Source organism: Lissotriton helveticus, chromosome 1_1 (assembly GCF_964261635.1).
Source record: "Lissotriton helveticus chromosome 1_1, aLisHel1.1, whole genome shotgun sequence".
Lineage (NCBI taxonomy): Eukaryota > Metazoa > Chordata > Amphibia > Caudata > Salamandridae > Lissotriton > Lissotriton helveticus.
Genome location: NC_136057.1, coordinates 1,311,669,364 through 1,311,691,080, shown reverse-complemented (window position 1 = coordinate 1,311,691,080; position 21,717 = coordinate 1,311,669,364). Strand labels below are relative to the sequence as shown.

Here is a 21,717-nt window from a genome sequence, read left to right as displayed (position 1 = left end):
TGAGTGAGAGAGAGAGAGAGAGAGAGAGAGAGAGAGAGAGAGAGAGAGAGAGAGAGAGAGAGAGAGAGAGAGAGAGAGAGAGAGAGAGAGAGAGAGAGAGAGAGAGAGAGAGAGAGGGAGAGAGGGAGAGAGAGAGAGAGAGAGAGAGAGAGAGAGAGAGAGAGAGAGAGAGAGAGAGAGAGAAGAGAGAGAGAGAGAGAGAGAGAGAGAGAGAGAGAGGTGCAACAATAGGCTAAATAGTACACGTGCAACATAGGGAGCGGCCGTGTATTAAGATAGGCTATTCAGCGCATTAATCAACATGAGACATCACGGGTCTGTGTTAGAATTTTGAAAGCATGCGGTTCGGGACGGGCGAACATTAGGCAGGGTAGAGGGGACATGCTTTGAGTAAAAGACACCATTGTATCGCACTTCTCGCACTCTCGGTCCTCCGATCAGTCAAGTCAACGTCTCAGTCGCACAAAAACATTTTCTCATAGATTCAGACATACGTGACACGTGCCCATTCACGCAACACGGCATAGTTTCAGACATACGTGACACGTGCCCATTCATGCGACACGGCATAGGGGTGACCGTGTTTTATCATATTATACAGCCTATTGGCTCTTTCGTTACAAGAGCAGTTTGTGGGTGTGCTTAGGTGCCATCTGGCAACGTTAGTCCGCTTCGTGTATCAGACATGGCGAGGCTTCGGATCTTCACCATACCTCAGTCGTGATTCCAATGTAACCTGCAGAGGGAGGAAAAGAGGGGAAGGGAGGGGGGGACAGCATTCGAGCATATCAAAATGTACGGGCACGAAAATCCTTTACTTACCACATACTCGTCTTATCTCCTCGGGATATAATCCCTGGGGTCTTGGTTTCCGAAGTCGGGGGAGGGGCGGGGTAGTGTGGCAAGAATGGCGAGCGATAGGTAGTTCGTGAGGGAGACGGTCCGAATGTGACATCATAGGCCGTGTATAGGGGAAACGTTAAGGAAAATCAGAAGCGCTTAGAGCGAGGTATCTAGTTTGTAGATGTATCTAGCTATCGGGGTCCTTAAATCCCTTTCCAACGCTGTGATGTTCTAAGGCATATCGGCTCTTCGGCCAACTCTGTTCCCTAGTACCTTTGAGTGCCGTACCTTTATAACATTCTATCATTTACACCGCTTCACTTTACCCGTCCTCAGAAGTCGAGGTCCTTCTCCGTGCGTTAGTTCCTGAGCCAGTCGCATACTTGGAGGCAGGGTATCGTGTCGTAGATTCGATCCTTCATCCGGGGCTGGGCACCCATCTTTCGATAACCTTGAAAAGAGAACAAAGCAGGGTGCACAGAAAATCTCTCCCGCTGATCCCACATTTTACAAAAAGCATGCAATACCCATTTCATAGTTTGGAAAACCTTTATTTGCACAATCGTTCAGCATGTTGATATGACAGTGCGCTCGTGGTTGGCCGGACACGGCAATGGCTAAAGTGCGTACAGTAGGGGGGGCTATTTTGTAGGATTAAAAACATGTTAAGAAGGTTTATTCATTCATTTGCAGGGAACTAAAAACGTCTATCAATAGTTGAGGGATCAAGGGGCATTCATTTCATAATTGGAAGCACAGTTGGACTAGTTGCAATCAAATTTCCTATAGGTATACCGTGGGCGTGTGTCATAAGCGAGGTTACGTGTCGGTTACGATAATATCATAATGAATCGTACATTGAAAAAAACATTTTTCACGTGGTCCTTTTACATGTTCGTCGAGTGAATCCTCCCTCTTTTCCGTCAAGTGTACAAAGGATCATAACATATCTCGGAACATCGAGTCTTTTTAGCTAAAAAACACCACGAGGTGTTCGTAAGTTCCTATTGATACCGGCGCCATTTTGGGCGGGGCCGGGTTAGTCCGGAAGTAGCATCAGGGAAGAAATGTTTCCTACAACCGGCAGTTGGACCAGAGTCCTTTTCGGCAGTTCAAGAATTCATGCTAACAGAAGGAGTGGCTATGTCATGCTTATTTCGTTAGCGATCAAGGCAGTTGTTCCTCACTGGGAGCCTGTAGGGGCCGAGGGCTCCTGGGACCTTTGTAGAATCTTCAAGGCTGTGGAGATGCTGTCGGAGGTGGGGGCTCGTGCCCCGGAGGGCAAGCGTCCGAGTTACATTGCTGGTCAAAGTTACTCTAGCGGCCTAGACCCGCCTTCCAGGGGGCCCAGACGCCATTTTGCGGCCCTGCAGCAGCCGCCCTTTGTCGAGTCTGCAAGAGTGGAAGAGACCCTTTGGGGTGAAAAAAAATGGAACTTCGTGTCGTGGGAGCAGGACATTCGGCTAGGGTGCAGCTGAGGCGCCCCCACCTGGGGGGCGAGGGAGACTCGTTCGCGCCGTCTCCCTCTCCCGGTGCACTCCACGCTGCTCTCTTTCATGGGCATGCACGATGGCCTCTCCACATCCCGTGCTCCACAAGTCCCATGTCCAGTGCTGCGGAAGTATGGCCACCTGCGGCGCATGTTCGGTGCTGCGCAATTATTGGTGCAGCCGTTGCATGTTCGGTGCTGCGCAAGTATTGGCGCCACAGTGCATGTTCCGTGCTGCGCAAGTATTGGCGCCACAGTGCATGTTCCGTGCTGCGCAAGTATTGGCGCCGCCTGGCTGGAGGATTTCGGCGCCGGGCCGGGGCTGGGAAACCTCCTATCCATGGAGGTGGGAGAGGCTCGTCCGCGTCGCCCCTCCCTCCCAGCCCGACCAGGAGCAATTTCAGCGGAGGTATTTGTGATGGCCGGACTGGGGCTGGGAAGCCTCCCATCCGTGGAGGTGGGAGAGGCTCGTCCGCGTCGCCGCTCCCTCCCAGCCCACTCCGCGAAGAAGAGGATGGGACAGCCATTTCCATGCCTGGCCGTGGTGCCTCCTGGACATCCCACTGGCAATTCGATCGACGGTTGTCAACAGGCCCCGCCCCACACGTGCTGTGTGTTTCACCTTCCGGATGGGCGTGACCGGTGACCTGCGGCTCCGGAGTGGGGGTAGGTATTTTGTTTGGACAGGCATGTCTGGGTAATGGGGGGTTGTCTATGCAGGCCTGTAATTGCTTCCTTTCACAGAGTGGGGGGGCAACAGAGAGTAATCAGTCCCATTGCACTCGAAGTTTGAGTTCATCAATGGAATGTATACTAATCTGTCCGATACTACTCTGTGTATTGTTTCTGCAAGTTATCCGAAAAGGGTGGCCTTTTTCTTTTGTGTTAGGGAACAGTAGCGGTAGTACGGGGTTCGTCACCGGGTAACTCAGAGCTAGACTGGGTTTCTCGTCTTAACATTGTTCGATCTATGAAGACTCGAACATGTCGCTGAAATCGGTCTGGCGAAATCTGTGCCATCGGGCATAATCAAACGTGGTTGTTCTATCTGGCTTGTCCATGCCAGTCTGATTCATCTTTGTCTCGCGCCTTTTCCCTTTCTGCCGGCCCGTTATTCCTGTCGGCCCTCTGTTCCTACTCTCGTTCAGTAGAGTCGGACATTGGGCTTTCCAGTGCCCGGCATATTTACAAAAAGCACATTGGTTTTGCCCTAAGTCTGGCCGTCCTGTGCGTAGTGTCGGGGGATTACTTTCGGGTCGTTGTGTCCTGGGGTTGTCCTGTCGATATATTCCTTTACCTGCTCTGTCCTCGTCTCTTTTCTTTCGTTGCATTGCTTCTTTGCGCCACATACCGAGACTGTCGAGCATAATAGGCGTTGTCTTATTATTACGAAGGGCTATTTCTAACGTTTCTATTTTATCAAGATCGAAGGATCCTATCAGTGGCCACTGTTTCTCTTGATTTTCTTTGGTATACCTGTGCCACAGTTTACTATAGGCTATGGAAACTAATCCATAGTTTACGAACATGTCTTTATTAGGGGTGCCTTCCAGCGGAGCTAGATGATCCACCTCTAATAAACGGTCCGGGCTGAACCAACTACCAACCAGTGGGGAGAAGACAGACATGACAGCTCGCGACGAGGACAAAAAGTCAGCACTGCCTATCTTATCACTGCGTGCAAAGACTAGACAGAATATTTCTATTCTACGTTGTTTGCAGGCAGTGAATATCTCATGAACCAATAACAAAACAATTACTAAACAACCAGTGGGGAGAATAAGTAGGCCCGCAAAGGTCTGCGTCCTCTACCCTTTCACTATCTGCAAAGGGGAACCTGTTCTTTCCTGTTTGCAGACAGAGAATCTCCAGAAAACAATCCGCGAACAGTAGTTCGAGGTCAAAAACCGTTAATCAGTGTGGGAGAGGGAAATCTCCCGAAAACAATTCGTGAACAAATGAACAATCAGTGGGGGAGAAAGATAGGCACGCTGGCCGCGTTACCTATCCTTCACTGTTTGCAAGGAGAAAGAGCCTACTGTTTCTCCGTTTGCAGACAGTGAATCTCCAAATAAGTCAACAAAGAGTAATACTAGTATTTTCTGAACAATTAAACAATCATTTCGCAATTCGTCGTGTCTACACGACCTTACCCGGACCGTATAGACAGTTTATCTTCCGAATCCAGCGCCCGATCGTCCTCTTTTCCTCGTATTCCTCGCGGCACTCCTGATGGTTCCCAGTCAGGACCGTAGATCACTCGAGAGAGGTCTGTTCGGAACCAGTGAAGTTCGGATGATCGGCTGCCAGACGAAGGTCTATTGGGCAAGAGCTCTCCCGATCGTTGCAGTCGTTCACTCTGTCGTCAGGACCTCTCCCACTGGATCCACGAGTCGCTGATGGGCCCCACGCTTGGGACGCCAATTGTTAAAACTAGGTCAGGGACAATCAGTATTTGCCCGGCGGTATCGCCTCTTTAACCCACAAAATATTAATCAATGAAGAGGCAGGCGCTGGAGACGGGTAGGCAGGAAACAAGGTTTATTCTCTCCGGAGGAGAACACATCAGTTCAGACAGCAGGTATCGTCACGAGGTGCTCTACCCGCATCTCTGAGGCCTGCCTTTTATACACATTTTCATCATCTTTATTGCAGGTAACACATCTTTGTAATGCTTTGAAGTATGAAAGGATATCCTCCGAATCTCCCCTTCAGGCCCGTTCCCACACACATTTACAGTTGAAGTCCCCACCCCGGTCACAACAGGTGATGATTATCGCGCAGCTGGACATTCCGCCGATTCACGGAATGTGGGGGTTCGATCGGATCTCATAGGGTGGGGGCTTTGGTCAACTCGGGGGTCCTTTGATGAGGGAAGCTTTCTACTGTACGGGGAGGGGCAATAAACAGTATCGGCAGAGCTAGGTGTCGGCCTGGGAACGAGGAAGACAAACGGGCACACAGGAAAGGGGGTTTGTATCAAAGGACCTGGGACCATGAAAGGAATGAGGGGAGGTGTCGCGCTGGGAACAGGATGGGGTTCTGAGGCAGAGCTGCGCTGGAGAGGGGTTTATGACCCGAGGCATGTGCGGGCGGGGGGGTTTTGTCAGCGTGCGGGCTTTGTGAGGACGAAGGGCCATGCTGGGGGGGCCAGTGGTGTGCAGAGGGCGGTTCTGATCGAGGCACCTAAAATGGCGGGAGCGCACGACAGAAAGTGTGGCATCAGGGAAAAGGCAAGATGGCGCAGATAATGTTTACCAAACCGTACTAATTTTCCACATTAGCAATTTGCTAATCGCAAATAAGGAATGTGTAGGAATCGCATTTCTTTATGCAATTCCTACATGAATCCCGTTTTGCAAGTCCTTAATAGCGATTAGGGGCTCGCAAAACGGGAGATTGATGAATCAGGCTGTTAATCTCCCCGTGCCTAAAAAAAAAAATGGAAGTGTGTGTCCTCATGTAAAACGCAACTTATGCTATGTAAAGCGCTCTGATACCTGATTCGGTTTGGGTCTAGTTCGCGCTATATAAAACTCTACAAAAAAATAAATAAATAAATAAAACAGTGCATGTACCCTTCCTCCAATATTTGTGTGATCGAGAGAGTACTCTATGTCGGTGATCGTGTAACGCCAATGTAATTCGCCCACCCAGTCTTTACTTACACATTCTTATTACTACCATCTACTATTTATTGCACATGCTTGTCACCCCATTTGTTTCCTGAATAGTCCACTTGTAGCTTGGAAAGGTGTAAGGGGGCACAATGCAACTAGGGCCTTGCGCATATCGCCTCTTAGTTCCTGCTAGTGCTCCGATGCTCTCCATGCTCTACCTCCGGTGGCAATACTTTTTCTACTTCACGAGCAGGTGTGCTATCTAGTGTTTCAGAGTAGCTTTGGCAGGAGGCGCGAAAGTCTGACAGTATCGCATCCCATGCGGACGCCAGCGGCATTTTCCGTACACTGGTCTGGTGTCCATTTGTGGTGTTACCACTGTGTTATTGTGTGTTTTGAGTACAAATACTTTACACATTGCCTTTGGGACAAGCCTGTCTGCTTGTGCCAAGCTACCAAGGGGTTGAGCAGGGGTTATCTAAACTGTGTATCCCACTTACCCTGCCTAGAAGCAAGGGTCCCTACTTCGACAAAGGTGCCTACCTCTGCCAACTAGAGACCCTCATTTCTAACAGATGTGCTAACTATAACTTGCGCCCCTGCCATGCACTGCTGATGACCTCAAATATTACGTCACTCATGACATGTTCTATGGCATCATTGATGACATCACTGATGACATAACTGATAACATCATCCAATGAGTGTGCTAGTTTATTTTATAGTTTACAAAGTGGTGGGTAACTGCCATATTACTTATCTACTTTTGTACTCCCTGTGTCCAGCTAATGGGTGTAAGTGATTACAAAGTGTATGGGCTGCTAATGCATCATGGGTGTGTAGAAGTAACAAACACTTTATAAATCTTTTCGTTCTGCAGAAAACATTTTCAACAGGGCAAACATTCTTGATAGTAGATACTAAGTATTGTAAGTAGCCTGTAGTTATTAGACAGAATTGTCTTAGCATGAACATTTTTATGTAACGTACAAGACTGTGTGCACCAGGTACTAACCTATGTACATGTGCTTCTTTTGCTTCAGAAGATGGACTTTTTGAAAAGTTTTTACCACTGTATGAAGGCTGGAGGTAGCGTAATCTTTAGCACTTTCAGACCTTGGTTATTTTAGGCGAGTAGTGCTTTTTATGACAAGTGTTGCATAGAGCACTGTTCTTAGTAGATACTTTTTAATACTCTGTGGTGTATTACTCATGAGAGTTTCATTGTCTGCAAACAGTTTAGTACAGAGTGAACTCTCTCCATAGAGTAAACACCGTTTACAGTACGCACTTTTCTACTCATATCAACTCCATTTCTCAATGTTGGTTCAATGAATGTTAGGGCTTTGATACAGATAAAAGCTGTGTTTAGTAGGACATTAATTTTGGAACAGAAGTTGAGTGTCTTGAGGAACTTGGCCTTCTCTGAACAGTTGTATAGTGTGTGCAATGAGGGTTTCCCAAATAAATGTGGCTGATTGTTATTGTGAACTAGGCTACCTGTGAAGTGTATGGTACAGTGTCAATCTTGCACATGACCCATGGTTGCTGAACCCAAGGGAGGTGTATCTGAGATGGAATTAATGATGCTTCATATAATTTTGAGCTATTTTGTACTTACTTACTTTCAGGTCTCTAATGCCTTACTAGTTTATAGAGTAATGTGTGCACTTTTTAGGTAATTTTTAAGTTAAAAATGTTTTTAAACACAAGCAGATATTTGTATCACACCTAACTATAATATTACTTTAAGCTTTGTCTTTTCAGTGAATGACATTTTTTTTAACGTAAAGTAATATTTTATTACCATATGTAAATCCAATCCCTCCCTGTACACCGCCAAAGGCAGGTCCTGCCTCAAGTACTCCACAGGCAGCCAACCCTACGTTACGAATGGCCTTTGGCTGTGCACAGCTGGGGATTCATAACGGGGCCTGCCCTGCAGCCAACCCACCCGGAGGCAGCCAACCTCACACTGCGTATTGCCTTTTGTTGCAAGTGGCGTGGCACCCAAGCCTCGTGTCCAACTCCCCGCAGGCAGTCACCCAAAGGCAGCCAACCCCATGCCATGCATGGCATTTGCTCATACGTGGCATGGGGGTTAGCCGCAGCACTGGTGTTGCAGCCAGACCCTGCCTCCAATTCCCAGCAACAACAAGGTGATAGATGGAATGCTTGAATTAATCTCAGCCACTGGCAATCATTCGGGCCCCATCCCAATCCATCATTTTTCGACCACCATGCGACCTAAGTTTGGACCTAGCCATATGCAAATAAGTATTGAACCTGTTCCAATGGGAACAGTCGAGCCAGGTTCTCCCCGAACCAGAATACAAGCAACCTAGGACTGGTTTCACCCTTATTATGTGCTCTTAAGACAGGTTTAGCTTGATTCTAGAGTCATAATCAGCCAGGGACTCACGTCTGGGATACTAGGCACACTAAGGGCATTAATTATTCAAATAAAACAACAACAAGGTGATGGATGGAATGTTCAATTAATCTCAGCCACAGGCAATTGCCCTGGAGGAACCGCTATCTATTGTTTTTTGCCCACTAGGTCACCTCCGTTCGAAACCAGCCACATACAAGCCAATCTTGACCCTGTTCCTCATGGGAATAGTCCAGCCGACATTCCTGGCAAGGTCCTCCCTGAACCGGAACACACTCACCCTAGGACCAGTGTCGACCTTGCATGACCCCTTTCCTTGAGCCTCCTTAGGCCCTGGGGACCCCGACCCCCAAGGGCCTTAAGTATTTTAAAGGGGATGGGGAACATGTGCCCCCCTCCTCCCCAAACGTCATTAGAAACTAGAAACTCCATCCCCAAATAGTTTTCTTTTTAAAGGGCATAGGGGCCTCCCGACCTTATTTTGGCCTGCATTAATTAAAGGTGGGTACCCCTGTGCCTACCCAATACACCCACCATGCATTACGTTAGGGGAGCCCTGGCCCTGCCGGCTCCCCGCATGCTGCCAGAGCCATCATTGCCCTGTCCAAATGTAGCAGCTATTGATGCTGCTCGCTCTGAGCGGGCGCAGCATCTGTTTTCCTGACTGCAGTGATGCAGGCAGGAAACCGGTCACAAATCCCCTCCCAGCTGGCGGGAGCATTTTGAAAGCTCCTGTATGTTGGGAGCAGGCTTTGTGTTTATTTAAGAGGTTTTATATAGCGCTAGCCAGACTCAAAGGTATCGGAGCGCTTTACAGCATATAGGGGAAAAAACAAACAAAAAAAAAACACATAAGAGGCAAAAGTAAGCATAAGTGTTTACAAGTTCCAGTGTGCTGTGCATCCGAGGAGCACATTGAGGTAGAGCGGTTCCGAGGTAGTCTCGATGCATGGACAAAGTCTTGGGCGAAGTCTTCCGCCGGGAGTTGAGGGAAGAGTAGGGGGTTAGGGGACGAGGATGAGGTAGGGAGTGTTGGAGCAATTGCCTGGTGGCTGCAGGGTGCCGGCTTGTGCGTTTTGGATTTCAGTTCAGGAAGGCACTGTTGAGGTATAAGTCTTTAAGAGTCTTTTGAATTTTAAGAAGGAGGGCGTAGTCCTGATATCAACCGGGATGGAGTTCCAGATTTTGGGTGCGTTTCCTGTGGAGGAACATGCGGCAGTTTTTTGCTTGCGTGTTTTCAAAAGGGATTAGTAAGAGGGTGTTTGCTCCCAGTTTGGCACTAGTTTTAAAAATGCTCCAGCCAGGCAGGAGCACAACACTAGTTTCCCTGCCAGCGCCAGCATTAGGCAAGGAAATCACTGCGTCCCGGTGGTGGGCTCCCTGGGACACAGTATGTGAGCCGGCCCCAGGGGGATAGGGTTCCTGGGCCCTTAATGGCTCAGGGAGGGGGGCACCACAGTCCCTTCCCTATATTTATTAAACTAGGCCCCAGGGGCTGGTGTCTCAGAGGATGAGGTCCCCGGGACTGAAAACGGCTTCAGGAGGGAGACTGCACCCCACACTCCCCTTAATTAAACAATGCAGCAAAAATTGCCATTTTGTTTTTGGCCCCGGAGAGGTCCCTTTGGGTCTCCTCCATGGGGTCTAGGGGCAGGGTATGCCTACCCTGCCCGTTACATTATTCTTTTATACAAGTTAATGTTAGGGGACTAAGTCCTTCAGTCCGGTAATGGCTGCCAGCAACATTTTTCTCATGTTGCTGGCAGCCAATAAAAGCGATCGCTGCAGCGGGAGTTTAACTCTTGCGGGTGCAAGAGGGCCCAAGGGGAAAAAATCTCCGTGGGCCAATCAGAACGGCCTATTTTTTTTAATTAGGTCTGAGGGACTCTTGCGAGAGTCCCTCGAACCAATTATCCATCTAATAATTTTTTTATCTTTATTTTTCAAAGACTACTGAACCAATTTACACCATAACACAGAAAGCATAATCAGCGTACCAAGATGTGGCTTCCTGACAGATATGGTGCAATTCCGTTCAGCCCGTTTTTGCTGTAGCTCTGCCTAAAGAAGTCTATGGAAAAAGCATGGGAATTTGCCATTTGGGACATCCCCCGTTTTTCTCAGCCCCCGCTTGACAGATCATCCTGAAAAGTTCAGTGCACAAACTAGTCAAAAGGTATCACCTTTTTGGAAAGTTTGATGGAGATTTGTCAAAGGGGGCCCTTGGAACAGCTAACCCAACTATAACTTTGCCCTCTATAAGGAGTTGGGTCTTTATTAGCACCGGAAAGTAGATCATCATCTTCGGAACATTTCCCTTTAACCCAAAGGAAAAGTCAGCATGAATATAGCTGTGTGCAGTGAAAAACGGGCAGTAAGGCACAACAGCCAAAATACTTAGTAAGTCTTATCGCAGCACAACCATCAGCAGGTCTCTCAACGCAGGAGCAGAGATAGCTTACAGTGGTGTTAGTTACTGCACATGTTGGTAAAGTGAATACAGCACTTTAATGCAAAACAATATTGTCTTATGTTGTACATGAATAGGTTTTTACTTTTTATGTCTGAAAATTACAAATATATGAACAACTCCCTTAATATGGTTGCATTCTCCCACATCCAAAAGGTCATCAGACTGGTGGACACTATTTAGGTGAACAACTTAAGGGCACTGGTTGCATAGACCTTTTGCAATAGTGCACCTTCGCAAATAATGCAAGTTTTTTTAACCCGAATGCAGAATGTTGAAAACAAGTAGAATAAAATGCTGGGAAGTTTCTGTGCAGAAGGGCATTCTCTGAAGGCTTCTGTTTTGGCCTATTGGTTAAAGTGAGCTTGGAAAACTGTGTTGTTTTGAGGTTATACAAGGGCCACCGAAAGAAAGATAATATTTTGTAAACCAGATCTACAAATTATAAAATGTGTGCGTTTGTTGGAGCTTAGGGCTCGACCTGGCTCTTAGAAAAAATTACTGCATTTTATGTGCAAAAACAACAATTGATGGACAGAATGCAGAACAATGTCATACATTCACCCCAGTACAGAGATCTGGGCCTAAATCCATCGTTTTTTTGCACTCCACACCACCCCAGGTCAGACATGGCAATATGCAAATCAGCCTTGACCCTGTGCCTCATGGGAACAGTCCAGCCCGAACTGCCAAGCCATGTCTTTCCTGGACCGGAATCACGCATCCAAGGACCGGTTTCTGGCTATCAGCCGTCATCAGCCTGGATAGCTTGACTCCAGTGGTGTGGAGATCATGGGACTAACGTCTGAGCATACCCATCCCACTCGGGGTGACAAATTCAAAAACAATTGATGGACAGAATGCAGAACAATGTCATACATTCACCCCAGTGCCGGGATGTGGGCCTAAATCCATCGTTTTTTTGCACTCCACACCATCCCAGTTCAGACATGGCCTGATTCAGATGCTCCGTCCATCACCACCCCCTTTTGTACGGCTTTTGGCTGCCATAAGTGTGGCAGGGTATGCTCAGACGTGAGTCCCTTGCTCACATTGCCACTGGATTCAAGCAAGCCGGGCTGAAGACGGCTGGAATGCCAGAAACCGGTCCTCGGAAGCTTGTTTCCGGTCCAGGGAAGACATGGCTTGGCAGTTCGGGCTGGACTGTTCCCATGAGGCACAGGGTCAGACTGATTTGCATATAGCCATGTCTGAACTGGGGTGGCAGAGTGGGCTAAAGAACGGTGATGGAATAAACCAAGATCTTTTGACTGGGTGTGAGTGTTTGATTGATTCAGATGCTCCGTCCATCACCACCCCCTTTTGTACCGCTTTTGGCGCCATAAGTGTGGCAGGGTATGCTCAGCCGTGAGTACCTTGCTCACTTTGCCACTGCATTCAAGCAAGCCGGGCTGAAGACGGCTGGAATGCCAGAAACCGGTCCTCGGAAGCTTGTTTCCGGTCCAGGGAAGACATGGCTTGGTAGTTCGGGCTGGACTGTTCCCATGAGGCACAGGGTCAGACTGATTTGCATATAGCCATGTCTGAACTGGGGTGGCAGAGTGGGCTAAAGAACGGTGATGGATTAAACCCAGATCTTTTGACTGGGTGTGAGTGTTTGATTGATTCAGATGCTCCGTCCATCACCACCCCCTTTTGTACTGCATTTTTTGTGTGCAAAAATAAGTAGAGGATCAATTCGACTTTTTGTGCGAGAAAGAATGCCATCATATCTTTGACAGCTGTTAAAAGGTTGAAAGCCCTGACCCACACGTGACACTATCGGAGCATGCTCCCACCCCGCAAGAAATTGCATACAAAGGCTTCTCTGCCCTCAGGACACAGTAAAAGCCGTTCGGTGGAGGGTAGTAAATGACAAACACAGAAAAGAAAAAAAAGAATATGACAGAGTGGGTGAAGAAACAGATGAGAAGGAAGGGAATGAAGCACAGAAAGAGCGTGGAGGTTGCCATAGCCAGTATTTGTTGGTGGCGGGGGAGAGAGAGGGGAGACCTGGAAAACACATGCACTCTCATGGAGGGCTTAAGCAAAATAAAAATGAAACAAGAAATACAGCACCTAGAAGTGAGCAGTGGAAGCAGGCAAGGACGCCAATCAGAGAGAAGGTAAAGGGCTATGCTACAAGGGAGGGACAGATACAAGATTGACCAGCTTTATTAGAAAAGCTATGGAATAAGAAGCAGGCAAAAGAGTGATAATAAAGAAAAACAATTGTAAAAAAACGTGTTGGGTGCAGGCCCTGTATGTTCTTGCTATGCCCACAATATGTCTTTAGTAACCAGACAGCACAAGCTGTAAATAAACACTACTGGTCCCAATCAGCTTATATAATTGAGAAGGACGATCACATAAATATAAGATCAGAATTAATTTCTGCCTATGGCCTTTTGTCCACAGCGGTTCGGAGGCCTTCGTCAAGCTGGGACTTTTATTTCTACTTCCACTGTAAAAGACTATGAAATAGTATATCTAAGGGAGTCTCCCCTTTCTTTTATAAGCAGGTGAGACATTAAAGAATATGTAGAGGTGTGAACATGTTGAATGCCGGAGATGTGGATGTATGTGAGATATAATGAGATGTGAAGAGGCAAACAGAAGGTGTTAAGACTTTGCCACATTTATAGGGAAGTTGATCAATAGCCAGAGTATTATAAGTGTTTTTAAGTTGTTTTTATGTTGAAAATTTAAATAGTACCACTGATAATAGGAAATAAGGGGGTCGGAAGGGACCAGGAGTACAACATGGACTGTATTACAGATAATGTTTTCTAGTTAAGGGTGTGGAGAAAGGAATGTTCTACAATATCTTACTACTGGCATTGAATATGTTCCTATAGATGTCTTGATAGATCATCTCAAACTACATGAGAATAATGACTGTATTTTATTGTAGGTGTCTGCATGAAAATGTTTTACAAGATACAGTGTGTTTATACCAGAGTCTTGAAAAAGATGGATCTATAAGGTTTTCTCCATCGAAATGCGTCGACGCTAGATCTTTATGCACAATCCGTCCGGGGCCGTGGTGTAAAAAAAGCTAATAACGGATTGCTTAACTCCATGCCCTTAATATGATATGATAACGGATGTGTAAACTGTTAAGACCGAGCTGTTTTGTCTTACTATTGCTTTTACACTCTTTTAATACCTTCGTGCATACTGTGATTTACAATTTATTGTTTTGTGATTTTATGAACTTTTGTGAAACCAATTGTATTGATTGACGGGACATTAGCATGTTTTTAACTTGACCAATTTTGTATTGCGAATAATAAATAGGTCATATTCTTTTACTAAGTGGGAGAGTGACTTCCCTATTATATGTGGCTGTATCTTGAAATGTGTGAGTAGTGATGAATGAAAATAAGAGTGTATCAGGGTGATTGTTTTTTCAAGCCAGGTTCTCTGTTAAGAAATCTACCTACGGGAAACTTTCTTCACCCAATCAATAAATGGCAGAATAATGCATCATGTGAATCTAGGAAAAAGTTTCACACTGAAAAACCAAACCCTTCCCTTAAATGGCAGGGCTTCCTCGTCCAATATTAAAACAGACACTGTAGATAGCCAGTGTGTGTGGACTGCAGAGCTAATAAAATATATCTTGCAAAATGACAACACAGACAGCACATAGACACCACAGAAAGCACTCCTCAGAGAATGCACACATAACAAAACCATCAATGTGAGGTAAATATTGAAAATACTATAAGTAGTGGCGGCTCGCACAGGTTAGAGGGGTGAGGAGGTGTGAGTGGTGGAAGTCGACAGATGACGGGATAGGTAATATTAAATAAATGAACAAGTTATTTACCTTCGGTAACACTTTTTCTGGTAGATACAGTATCTGCCTGTGGATTCCTCACCTTGTGAATATCCCTCTTGCGTCAGCAACATTCGGAAATTCTTTTTGTAGCTTTGCGCCGACGTGGACGACGTCATAGAGGCACGGCATCGCGCGCGACTCCGCTGACATCACCGATACCATAATAGGCCCACGCCGGCGTGATGACATCAGTTCCGCCCTTTTTTTTCGTTGCCTTCGAGGCACACGGACAGACCAATGACAGTAGATATACACACAGTATACACAGTACATAAATGTCATGATAACACACACAGTGTGAAGCAAATGCAGGAAAGCAATTGAAACAAAACATTTCCTTGACAATAAAATATAAATACATTACATCAACTCAGGTATAGAAGAGTGGACAATGGGGAGGCGGGTGGGTCAGTGAGGAATCCACAGGCAGATACTGTATCTACCAGAAAAAGCGTTACCGAAGCTAAGTAACTTGTTCTTCTGAAAGATACATCTGCCAGTGGATTCCTCACCTTGTGAATAAAGTCCCACAGCAGTCCCCCACTCCCGGAGGAGGGAGTCCACTCTCCTATACCAGAAAATCCTGGAAGACAGAGCGCGCAAAACGACCGTCCCTCCTCACCTCAGCATCCAAACAGTAATGCTTTGCAAAAGTGTGGAGGGAGGCCCAACTAGCCGCCCTACACATGTCCTCAACAGGTACACCTCTAGACAAAGCAGATGTTGATGACTTTGCTCTAGTAGACCTCTGGAGGGTCCTTACCCGCCAAGGTGTAGTAGATCTTGATGCATAGAATAATCCATCTTGAAAGAGTGCGCTTGTGCACCGCTCTTCCTTTCTTGCTGACAGCAAATCCCACAAAGAGCTGGTCATCCACCCAATAGTCTTTAGTCCTATCAAGATAAAAGCTCACCGCCCTCTTAGGGTCCAGACGGTGTAGTCTCTCCTCCTCCTTGGAAGGGTGAGGGGGAGAATAAAAGGTAGGAAGGGTAATAGACTGTCCTAGATGGAAGGGAGTTACCACCTTAAGCAGAAAAGCAGCCCTGGTCCTAAGAACCATTCGTTCAGCATGAATGGTCAAGAATGGGGGCTTTGAACTAAGAGCTTGAAGCTCACTTACCCCCCTTGCCGAGGTAATTGCGACCAGGAAGACCGTCTTAAAAGACAAAAGTCTCATGGGACACTTGTGCAAAGGTTCAAAGGGAGAACCCATCAAGTAGGTTAAGACAAGATTTAAGTCCCATTGAGGCACAATAAAGGGAGTATGAGGGAATTTATTAGTGAAACCTTTAAGAAACCTTAAAACTACAGGAGATTTGAAAAGAGACGGCTGATCCGGCAAAGCGAGAAATGCAGACGATGCCGAAAGATAACCCTTGACTGTAGCCACAGCAAAACCTTGCTGCGCCAAAGAAAGTGCAAACTGTAGTATATCAGACAAACGAGCCTTCAAAGGGTCAACGGATCTCTCTCCACACCAAGAGACAAATTTAGACCATCTGTACGAATAGATAGATTTAGTGGAGTCACACCTGGCTGAAAGAATGACATCCACCACATTGTGTGGGAGAGAAAAGGAATTCAGGCTGCCCCGTTCAATCTCCAGGCATGAAGGTGTAAGGTCTGGAGGTAGGGGTGTAGAACTTGCCCTTCCATCTGAGAGAGGAGACTTGCCCTGAAAGGGAGACGGAGCAGTGGGCACGAGGAGAGGTGGAGAAGATCTGTGTACCACACCCTTCTTGGCCAATCGGGGGCGATCAATATAACTTGGGCCCGGTCTTGGCAAATCTTCCTCAGAACCCGAGCAATCAAGGGTATGAGGGGAAACGCGTAAAGGAGCCGTGAGTCCCAACTCAACGTAAATGCGTCCCCCAAGGCTCCCGCATTGGATACTGAAGGCTGCAGAATGACAGGCAGTGAGCATTCTCGCGAGTGGCGAACAGGTCCACCTGAGGAGTCCCCCACGTCCGAAAGACGTGATGAACCACCTCTGGATAAAGCCTCCACTAGTGGTCGGCCGAGAACTGCCGACTGAGACTGTCTGCACGCACGTTCAGAACCCCGGCCAGATTTGTCATCAGACAAATCTGATGGTCCTGAACCCAGGACCAGAGACGCAGAGCCTCTCTGCAGAGACACTGCGACCCTACACCTCCCTGCTTGTTGACATACCACATTGCGGTGGTTTTGTCCGTCAGGACTTGAACCGACCGACCGCGAAGGGAAGGGAGGAAGGCCTTGAGTGCCAAACGTATCGCCCGCAATTCCAGAAGGTTGATGTGAAACAACCTTTCCTCTGGAGACCAAAGACCCTTGACCTCCAGATCCCACAGATGAGCACCCCACCCTAGAGTGGATGCATCCGTTATCACTGTGGCCACCGATGGAGGCAGTTGAAAAGGCTTTCCTTGAGACAGGTTGCCTTCCACTCCCCACCAAGCCAGATCCGCTGCAGTTTCTCTGGAGATCCTCACAGACTCCCTGAGATCTCAGTTGTGCTGATACAACTGCCTGCGGAGGCACCACTGGAGCGCCCTCATGTGCCAGCGTGCATGGTTGACTAACAGAATGCAGGAAGCCATCAGACCGAGCAGGTGAAGGACCTTCAGAACTGTAACGACCGCTCCATTGTGAAATAAAGGAATCAACTCATGTATGTCTCGAATCCTTTGAGGTGGAGGGCATGCACGACACACAGTTGTGTCCAGTACCGCACCTATGAACAGGTTGCGCTGGGAGGGCACCAGGTGAGATTTGGGTACATTTATCGAAAAACCCAACCTGTGTAACAACTGAGTTGTTTCTTGCAAATGATGGAGCACTATCTCTGGGGATTCGGCTTTGATCAGCCAATCGTCCAGATACGGGAATACCGGTATCCCCGATCTTCTGAGAAGTGCCGCCACCACAGCCATCACCTTGGTGAAAACTCGAGGCGCAGTAGTAAGACCAAACGGTAGGACCACAAACTGGTAGTGATGTGAACCCACCGTAAAACTGAGATACTTCCTGTGAGACTGCAGGATAGGAAAGTGAAAATATGCAACCTGCAAGTCTATTGACACCATCCAGTCTTCTTCCATCAGCGCCTGAAGAACCTGTGCAAGGGTGAGCATCTTGAACTTCTCCTGTTTCAGGTAAAGGTTCAAGATCCTGAGATCCAGGATTGGACGAAGCCTGCCATCCTTCTTGGGTATCAGGAAATACTGGAGTAGCATCCCTGACCCCTTTCCTGCTCTGGAACCAACTCTATCGCACCCTTTCTTAATAGTGTCTGGACTTCCTCCTGCAGGAGTAACAGGCGTACCTCCGTGCAAAAACCTTGGCAAGGAGAGCAATTTGGAGGGAATTCCCGAAAGGGAAGAGCATATCCATTTTCTACGAGATTGAGAAGCCAAATATCCGATGTAACCGATTCCCAATCCCGTAGAAAATAGGTAAGCCGACCCCCTAAAGGACCCGCATGATCCTGAATGGCGGATCTAGGGCTGCTTTTCTGTGGCTGGGGGGGTTGGAAGAGGTGGAGGAGGAGGAGGCCTGATGTCCTCGAGGACGAGCTCTTTGCTTACCCCTGTAAGACCTGTACAGGGGGTTTTGCTGCTGCTACTGTTGACCTTGCCGGTAGGGACGAAAGGAAGAACGTCCAAAACCTCTATACCTTTTGGTAGATGAACCCCTGGTCTGCAGCCCCAAAGATTTGGCAGTAGCCCTACTGTCCTTAAATCTCTCTACGGCTGCGTCAGCTTTTTCCCCAAAAAGTCCAACACTGTCAAAAGGCAGATCCAATAATGCGGCCTGAAAGTCCGCCGAAAAGTCCAATGACTTCAGCCAGGCAGATCTCCTAGAGGCAACAGCGGTTCCCATGATGCGAGCAACCGAATCAGCAGTGTCCAGCCCACTCTGGATCACCTGGCGTGCAGCCGCCTGTGCATCAGTCAACACTTCCTCAAAATCCTTCCTGTTGTCATCAGGAATTTTAGGAGAAAACAGACGCAGCGAATCCATAAGGGCATGAATGTATCTCCCCATAAGGCAAGTGGCATTAGTTGACTTTAAAGCCATACTTGCTGAAGAAAAGTACTTCTTAGCAGTCTGGTCCTGTTTCTTGGCATCCTTATCCCCAGGCACTTGAAGAAAAGCGCCCACAGTCTTTTTAGAACAGGCTGCCTGAATAACAAGACTTTCAGGCGACCCACAGTCTTTTTAGAACAGGCTGCCTGAATAACAAGACTTTCAGGCGAAGGATGTGACGTTAAAAATTCAGGGTCCCCAGGTGCAACTCTATAGCTCCTCGCAACACTTTTAGACACTGCAGGAGCTGTTAGAGGCTTGTTCCAAACCTCCAAAATAGGCTCAGTTAAAGCCTCATTAAAAGGGAGCAACGGCTCAATTACAGAACTTGGGGAATGGAGAACCTCAGTCAGAAGATTAGATTTAAATTCGACCGTAGGCAAGGTTAAATTCAAAAGTTCTGCAGCCTTCCTCATGACCATGTGGTATGGCTTAACATCCTTTGAAGGAGCATCAGAGACAGATGGCTGCTCCCATTCAGGAGAAAGCTCCAGACCACTAGCCTCCGCTAGATCTTCAAAATAATCATCTTGAAGCTCACTTTCCTCCATCTCAGCCTCAGCATCCCTATACCTTTGTTCTTCCAAGAGGCGCTGAGCATCCCTCCTAGATCTCTCCTTCAACAGCCGCGCCGTCGGACCCGTGAACGACTCCGACGGAGCCAGGATCGACGTCGGGATCGACTCCGAAGGCCCAGGGCGCTGTTCACGAGGTCAACTCGGAGCAGGCGACGTCGGTATCGGCGGAGCAGAGTACTGCCAAGGCGGCATCGGAGCCGGCATGAAAGGCTTTAAGGTAGCTGGAGCATAGGAGTGGGGAACTCCTAAATTAAAAGCCAGAGGACCCATAGGACCCGAAGGTGCACCAGAGGGGTACCATGCTCTGGAAAAGACACCATACATAGCATTTAAAAATGCCGAAGGGTCTTGACCTGGGGTCGGGAAAGGAGGGTGAGAACCCTCAGACTGACCCTTTTTAGACTCCGGATTCGCCTCTTCTTCCACAGGTACTGAACCCTCATCCAAAGGGACTCTTCATCCTCTCGAGCCGGGGACGGCACCGGAGATGGATTCGGAACCGGAGTCGGTGAATGAGCTCGCGATTCCAAAGGCGAAGCCTCACCTTCTGGATCCAAGACTTCCGGCGATGGAGACACAAAATCCTTCCCATGCTTCTTCTTAGGCGACTTTGGTCTCGAGTCTGAATCCTTACCGGAGTGATGTTGAGACCCATGCCTTCGTTTCTTATGTTTTTTCTTCGACTTCGAAGCATGATCAGATGAAGAGCTCGAAGGCGACGCCGTACGGGATCTTGACCGCGACCTCGCCCTTCTCGAACGTGATCTCGAAGTCTTCTTTTCTCTACTACCTCTCAACTTCGCCATCAGAAGCTTGGTCTCCCTCTCACGAAGCGCCTTTGGGTTCATTTCTCTACACAAAGAGCAGCCGTCGACATTATGGTCCTAACTCAGGCACCAGATACAATCCTCGTGCGGGTCCGTGATAGACATCATCTTGCCGCACTTCCTACAAGGCTTGAACCCGGTCTTCTTAGTCGACATCGCTAGAGACACAAAGAAGCAGGAAAATCGAGAAAACAGTAACAAAGTTATCAACAGCTACAGAGATTCCCCAAAACCGTTAGTGGCGAAGACGCGGAAAAAAGGGAACTGATGTCATCACACCGGCGTGGGCCTATTATGGTGTCGGTGACGTGAGCAGAGTCGCGCCCGATGCCGTTCCTCTATGACGTCGTCCACGTCGGCGCGAAGCTACAAAAAGAATTTCCGAATGTTGCTGACGCAAGGGGGATATTCACAAGGTGAGGAATCCACTGGCAGATGTATTTATCAGAAAAAACCTCTTCCTTTGCGCTCGCCGACATGGCGAGTGAAGAGTGGTTTTATTTATTTATTTAATAATACTCATTCAGCCGTCTGTCGACTTCCACCACCCAACCTCACCACTCTTATCTGTGTTGAGCCGTTACTGACTATACGCAAACCTAAGTGAAGGAATGAGATGAGGTTTGCAATCATTTCTTCATATAACTCAGGTGTGGAATACCTTTCCTAAGCTACTGGAGTGAAATGAGAAAAGATAAAGCGAGAGTAGTAATAGGGAGGATAGATCAAGTTGTTCCACAAAAACAAAAATTTTAGACGTACTTTGCCAAAGTGTCCACGGCCCAAAACTGCAAGTAGTTTGAAGTCTTGCAGAGTCAGCGCTGTTTTTAACTGGCTACTGTATAGAGGCAGAAAAAGGGAGAGGTTATTACAGATCAAAAGCACAACCAAAGGTTATATCCTAGATCCATACAACATTAATGAAGCTGCTTGCCCAAAAACACAATGCAACCTGGCTTCAGAGGGCAACAGTTTAGAGGAAAAACAGTTCTTCAGCCTCTTTCATGATTTGATTTACTTGAATTATTTTCTGCTAGAACCCTCTGTAAACAATGTTAACATACCATTGTAAATAGGCACATTCAATGACAGTGAAACCAGTCAGACTATATGCAGATCAGGAAAACTGAATTAACTGAAAATAATTTTCTTTTTTTAAAACTTTATTTATCATGTTTTATCAAACATCACGTAAACCAATAGCTTCATCGTATATCAGACTTGCATGTTACAGCAGGAAAGCAAATAAAACAGTTACACATTAGAGAAATGTTACATGTAGCAGCACTCAATGAGCAATCAAAGTCGTATGACTCTTTAAATTGACGTGCTTATACCCTGCCACATATAGTTCCTCCAAGATCTATGGGGAGCTTGACAGAGAGAATAGTGTCTTGTGTCTCACATATTTTGCACATTCCATCAGGTCGTATTGCTCGCAGAACTGAGCTCACATACAACAAAATACAATACTACACGTCGGGGGCATCCCCATGTGTCCACTCCGAGGGGGAACCCCAAGTATGCTCGTCATGTGCCTGAAGATATGCAATCATGGTTCCCCAATATCCCTGGGTCC

The 21,717-nt window shown here is 47.4% G+C and overlaps 1 protein-coding gene and 1 long non-coding RNA gene across 5 annotated transcripts in view; one reads left to right on the top strand and one right to left on the bottom strand.

Annotated features, from left to right (window-relative positions):
- The window catches only part of LOC144823203 (serine/threonine-protein kinase N2-like), a 643,207-nt gene that overhangs the window by 109,286 nt on the left and 512,204 nt on the right, over positions 1-21,717 (bottom strand). For all 4 annotated transcript variants that reach the window (XM_078681534.1, XM_078681528.1, XM_078681543.1 and 1 more), the window contains one exon: positions 20,901-20,976. In XM_078681534.1, the coding sequence (XP_078537660.1) occupies positions 20,901-20,976 (76 nt within the window). The remainder of the gene's footprint in view (positions 1-20,900; positions 20,977-21,717) is intronic.
- Positions 1-21,717, top strand: part of LOC144823232 (uncharacterized) — a 181,064-nt gene that overhangs the window by 86,408 nt on the left and 72,939 nt on the right. The window lies entirely within an intron of this gene.